We start from the raw sequence: 6,000 nt of genomic DNA, 5'->3' as shown, positions 1-6,000 counted from the left end.
GCAATGAAGGAGGATTATGTGGGTTAATTTAGTTAGAGATTTCACATTTTAGTCAATGGGGAACATCATTATTTCAATCTTAAGCCTCCAGATTCTGGGGGAGTCCAGGCAGGGACACTGGTGTGTTGAACAGACTGTGAACTTGGTAGGGTTTTTTTGTTTGTTTGTTTGTTTGTTTTTTAAATATTTTGCAAATAGAGGTAAAAACTGAACTTGAAGTTATAGCTGTGTTTATTCTTTGGAAACATGGAATTATGAAACTATTGGCCTTTCCCTGTTCTTGATTTTATTATAGGCTTTGCTGCACAATGAATTCCTGGGACAAACCTTTTGTCCAGAACACAACACAGAAGAAGTCAGTAGATGCCATAACTATGTAATGTAAGTTTGAGTTCAATGTCATAATGGAGCATAGAATGCTAGTAGACTTAGAGGCACCTGCCCTTCCAGGGTTAATAGTCTGTCCTTTGCCTGTTCCCCGGAGTGAATCCCTGTGTACCAGATGACATATGGATGAGTTTTGACTCTACTTCTTTATGGTGTAGATAATATTCAGAAAGGGTTCTTTGAGTCATTGTGGAAAAGAGTTTTGGTGTTTTGATTGTGGATTTGAGTTGCTTGTTTCAGAACATATGAGTTTGACATAAGCTGCTTTGATAAGTTAGCAAAGCCATATATTTTCTAAATGTATAGGGTATGGGACCTATGAGCTGACCCTGATAATGTCAGGGAAGCAAGCTTGAGCCTTTACCTGCCAGAATTCAGGGTCTTTCCTCTGCCTCACACTCTGGAAGACTTCAAGAAACCAAAGGCTGGTGTGTTTGTGTGTGTGCGTGCGTGTAAAATGTCCTATCAGAGAATATGCCCTGCAATGAAAGAAACAAATATTTCAGCATATTGAGAAAAATCTTTTTTGTCTAATACTATTAAAATACAGAGATTTTTGATAAAATTAAACTCTTTTGTTAAAGTTAGAATACTTTCATTTTCTGATTTGATTTTGATGTAAATATGACAGAAGAATATTCTCTTATCTTTCAGAAATATTCAAAAAATAATAACTAATGACAATTCAAATTTGTGTTCTGAATTGCTGATAAGAAAATCTGTGTGGAGAGAGATCTTATTTCTCACATCTTCTCCCCCACCCCATCCCCACCAGTGTGTCCTGGCCTCTTTTTGCCTTTATGTAAGTAAGATTTATGGAGAGTGTCTCAAAGTTTCCATTGCTGCAACAAAAGACCATGACCAAAAAGCAGGCTGAGGAGGAAAGGGTTTACTCATACTATATTTCTGCATTGGTGCTCATCACATAAGTAAGTCAGAACAGCTTCTACTGCAGGGCAGGAACCTGGCGGCAGCATCTGGTGATGAGGCCATAGAGGGTGCTGCATGCTGGCTTGCTTCACCAGGCCTTCTCATCCTGCTTTCTAACAGAACTCAGGACCACAGCCCAGGGATAGGACCACCACCATGAGCTGGGACCTCCTTCATCAATCACTGGTTAAGGAAATGCCCTACAGCTATTTTATGAAGGCATCTTCTTATTTGAGGTTCCTTCCTCTCTGATGACCTTAGCTTGTGTCAAGTTGTCATAAAACTAACCAATACAGAGGGATACTTCTCTGTGGTGATGTAATGGGTCAGGAGTCTTAACAGGGGGGGGGGTCTTTGGCTTAGTTACAATAAAAAGACAGGGTTCTTGCGATATGAAATGGCTCTTGTGACATTTCAGGGTAAACTCTGGATGTGAAAAGTCACGTCACCTCCAGCATTAACTCAGTGGTATAGACTTTGGCAAGAGGCTCTCCTGAGGGACATTGCAGGGATAAAGATGTTTGGGCTTTGTCTTGTACATTATTATCTGAACAAACTGTCTCTTGGAACAATTGCCCACTCCCAGATCTGCTAGTTCCCAAGATACTGTGTAGCACTAGAGATTACAGGCTATTGTTTAATAACTGCTGTATCTGTACCTTCACAGGTCTGCCCCTTGTGTTTCTACAATTTACTGTCATAACTTCTCCAGTCAATCTTTTCCCATTAAAGGAAAGTACTCATCAGTAATATGAATGTTTTTAAACATCTTAAACATTGATGAATAATGTAATGAAATATCCAGCTTGGCTCTTGGTACAGACTCAGTTTCCCCATAGTTATTCCTGTTGCCCTGTTCAGTCATTCCTTCTAGCCCCTCCCCAGTCCTTTGTGACTCTGCTGACTACAGGATCTTTATCTAGCAGGGACTCACAACTGCCACAGTAGGCTAGTATTAAGCTAGGGAACCTTCCTCCTCCTTCCTCCTCTCCATTTCTGTCTATCTAGACCTACCTCAGTCCTGTTGCTGCCTGTCCACTGAAACCACCCACCTCCAGTCCTATTCTCTACTTCCTAGGGACTCAGGTTTTGGGCTATGAAACAGAGATATCTTAGCTCATTCCTGCCGCCTAAGTATATTCTCTATCTAGGCCTTATTCCCACCCATTTCTCAGTCAGTTTGTCTTTTCTTAATTGACTGGGATAGGATCTTATTCCCTCAGGGCACACTCGCCTGAAATCCATGTTTTCCTGACTGCCTCCCAAGCCGCTGGAGTTAAACCAGGATACCACTACATTGGGCTTCACGGTCCAAAAATTCTATGTATGTAGAAATTTTAGGAAGATTTCCATGGTGGTTTGTCTATGCTTGACCCAGGCAATTTTTACCTTTAATGAAACATAGGAACATAATTTACTTCAAATATTCAAAGTACAGCTTTCTTGTTGGAGTTATATTGACTTTTTGATAAATACTAAAACTATGGGCACCCATAGGACTTTTATAAAACAATTCAGTTTAGTATTTTCGATATGCATTTAATTAGCACTGTCATTCATTGGAATATATAAATATTATAATGCCATCCTCTTATAATACAGACATTCACTACGGGAAGGTAGCAAGAAATTTACAGAGGCATTAAAATACATTTATTTGGACAGAGCCCAAATAGAATAGACTTGAGTTGAAAAGTCTTTAGCATTTACTCCTTAAGAAGCTAAAATATTGTCAATACAATAATGATTATGTAATTTAAAATCCTATGACACAGCTATGTGCCCCAATGGACCTGACTCTGTTCTTGGTTCTTCCAGGACACCCAGCTGTGCCTGGATGTCCAAGTCACAACCTCACCCCCACCCTCCAGCCCAGGTCCGTGCCTTGTGGCCGCCCAGGAACTCCCCAACCAGCTCTGGCCTGGCTCCTTATCCCTGATCAGTGTCTTCCCTTCCCCTGCAGCCCAGCACCAGCCAGTCAGCAGCAAGGGAAAACTCAGTCCGAATATTCCCAGGATCCATGCTCCAAGGGACTGAGCGCAGCGGAAGTGCGATTTAGATTGACAGATTCACTGTCCAATCAGGGCCTATATAAGGGCCTGTCAATCAGAAGAAGAGGCGGGTTCTTTCGGAAATCACAGGCAAGTTTCCTGCAACTGAGGAAGTTTCAGAGACTTGGTGTGTTGCGTTCTGAACTCACTCCTGAGTACTGAGGGAAGCTTAGGCCAAATCTTAAGGTGCGACATGGCGCGGATATGCACACCGCATACGAAGGTGAGGAGCGGGAGCTGTCGTGTCGGGTCCGACTCAGGGCTGGGTGGGAACCAGCAGCTTGATGCAGGCACGCGTGAGGTCCCTCTTAGTATTAGCCATTCCCGGAACCATCAGTGGCATCTGAATAACTCCACTCTCTGGGCTGAATCTGCACGAAGCATTTGGAGCAGAGGCTTCTGTATACAAACATCCTTGACAGGATGCGAATGTAAGACAGGCTTAGTTTCTCTGGTACAAACTCTTCTATTCCATTTAACATTTTTGTTGTGATTCATTTCGAGTTAATTTTGTCTAGGTTATAAAACGCATCTCAAGTGCTGAGTGACTGAAAGAACATTCTTTCAATATTTCTCTGTTTTCTAAAGAAGCAAAGAATAGATGCATTAATTTTGTACAACTGCACCTTTAGCCTTATAAAAAACTGTTTCTGAGACAAGCTATGTTGTCACCTGGATCCTGGTCTCGTGCTCTCCAGGGAAATGAACCTGCTTTCCTTTGGATTAAACTTCCTAAATTTGATAGTTAAAGGATGTACAGGAGCGTCTTGAAATTACTCATCTCAGTCATGTAATGAACTGTTCTTTGCTGTTAAAGGAAAAGAGCTTGCATGTGGAGCATGGCTTCTGCCTTCAGACAAGAAAAGGAGGAACAGTTGTCTGTGGTCCCTGCAGGGTGAAACAATGTAGACAAGAGCTAGCTCACAGACTGACATTCTTATAAGGAGTCTCTTGCTGGGGTCATTATGAAAGAGGCCCTGATAGGGCAAAGTGAGTGGGTTTTTTTTTTTTGATTCCTGAGCATTTATTAATTCATGCATATGAATGGAAATTGTCCAGATTGGTGGGTATGCAAGTTGGGGAGGTACTGTTGAATCACACTTGATCCAGTTAGGGCAGCTCAGAAGCTCTGTGTGTGTGTGTGTGTGTGTGTATCAGGTGACAGATTCAAAAGTACTTTTGAGTGTAGAGGTTTTTCAGGTGTTGATGGTGCTTGGCAGGAAGCAGACATTGAATTGCTCTTCAACATTGTTTTCTGTGTGGGCTTCAGAGGACACGGGTTTTCCTGAAGTCACAAAGAGGCATGAGACACTGCAGAGCCATAACCACCATTCTGATATTTCTCCATGCAGAAAAATCAGTAGAGCACAGGGCCTCCTGATTTGGAAGAAAGATCAGTAAGAGACTGACTGAGAAATATAACAGTTGAAAGTCAATTTGAGTTATTTTTGTGGGAGTTCTGAAGTTTGAGTGTGTGTGTGTGTGTGTGTGTGTGTGTGTGTGTTTTAATGTATACACATGTGCTCATAGGTTACATTGTTTAAGTTCACATTAAGGGACTATACACTTACAAAGGATCCCCACAGTCAGTGCACTGTTGGTCATGAAACAGCACACAATGACAGCTTAAGCAGTGTCCTGCTGACTCTTTCTCCCATCTGCTTTTAATCTCTTATAACACTGTCATTTGTCTGATTTTTTTATTCTAAGTCCATTTCTCATTTTGATATAGGCGGCATACAGGAGGGCTATAGATTTATTTTCCAGTTTTCAGTTAATCTTGTATCCAGCCACTGTCCTGAAAGTGTTTATAAGCAATAGAAAGTTGGTAGTAGAATTTTTTGGGTCACTAAAATGATGTCATCTCCTAATTAGTATAATTTGAATTTTTACTGTCCAATTTATATCCCCTTGATCTCTTTCAATTGTCTTATTCTTGTAGGTAGAACTTCAAGCCACATATTTAGGTCAGATATAGAGACAGGTCAGCACTTTCTTGTTTTTCATTTCAAGGAATTCTTCTGTTTTTATTTTCATTTAATTTGATGTTGACTGTATTTTGACAGTTGTTCCTTAGTATGTTTTTTTTTTTCATATTTCTGTATTTCTAAAGCTTTTTTCGAATTTCCTCTCTGTGTCCTGAGTGCTGGGACTGAAAAATGCACTAACATGCCCATCCTGACACCCCACCCCTCTAAGTTTTATGGTGCTTCTCTCTCTCTCTCTCTCTCTCTCTCTCTCTCTCTCTCTCTCTCTCTGTGTGTGTGTGTGTGTGTGTGTGCCTCTCTGTTTCTGCCTCCCTCCCTCTCTCTTGTGTATAGAAATATCCTTGGCTGGATCCCAATAGAAGACAGGCTTAGTTTCTCTGGTACAGTCTACAAGCTCTTCAATTTAACGTTTTCATTGTGATTTATTTCTGCTTTGCACAAAGGTGTCTGTGTCCTCTGTACATCTCTTCTCTTTACATAATCTCTCTGGGTCTGTGGAGGATGCCTTCATTAAAGTTTGCCCAAGAGCTAATATCCACTTATCAGGGAATGTATATAGTTTCTATCATTCTAGGTCTTGGTTACCTCATGTATGCAGATTTTACTGTAGTTGCAATCATCAGCCTATTGTCATGCATATGTCC

General features: G+C 41.1%; 1 protein-coding gene across 1 annotated transcript in view; it reads left to right on the top strand.

Moving 5' to 3' along the window:
* The first annotated feature begins 3,463 nt into the window (after positions 1–3,463).
* The window catches only part of LOC127696117 (zinc finger protein 431-like), a 156,572-nt gene continuing 154,035 nt past the window's right edge, over positions 3,464–6,000 (top strand). The window contains exon 1 of the mRNA XM_052198630.1: positions 3,464–3,591. Coding sequence (XP_052054590.1) covers positions 3,562–3,591 — 30 coding nt within the window. The 5' untranslated portion in view covers positions 3,464–3,561. The remainder of the gene's footprint in view (positions 3,592–6,000) is intronic.

Source organism: Apodemus sylvaticus, chromosome 11, assembly GCF_947179515.1.
Source record: "Apodemus sylvaticus chromosome 11, mApoSyl1.1, whole genome shotgun sequence".
NCBI classification, from domain to species: Eukaryota; Metazoa; Chordata; class Mammalia; order Rodentia; family Muridae; genus Apodemus; species Apodemus sylvaticus.
This window is presented reverse-complemented; position numbering and strand designations above follow the sequence as displayed.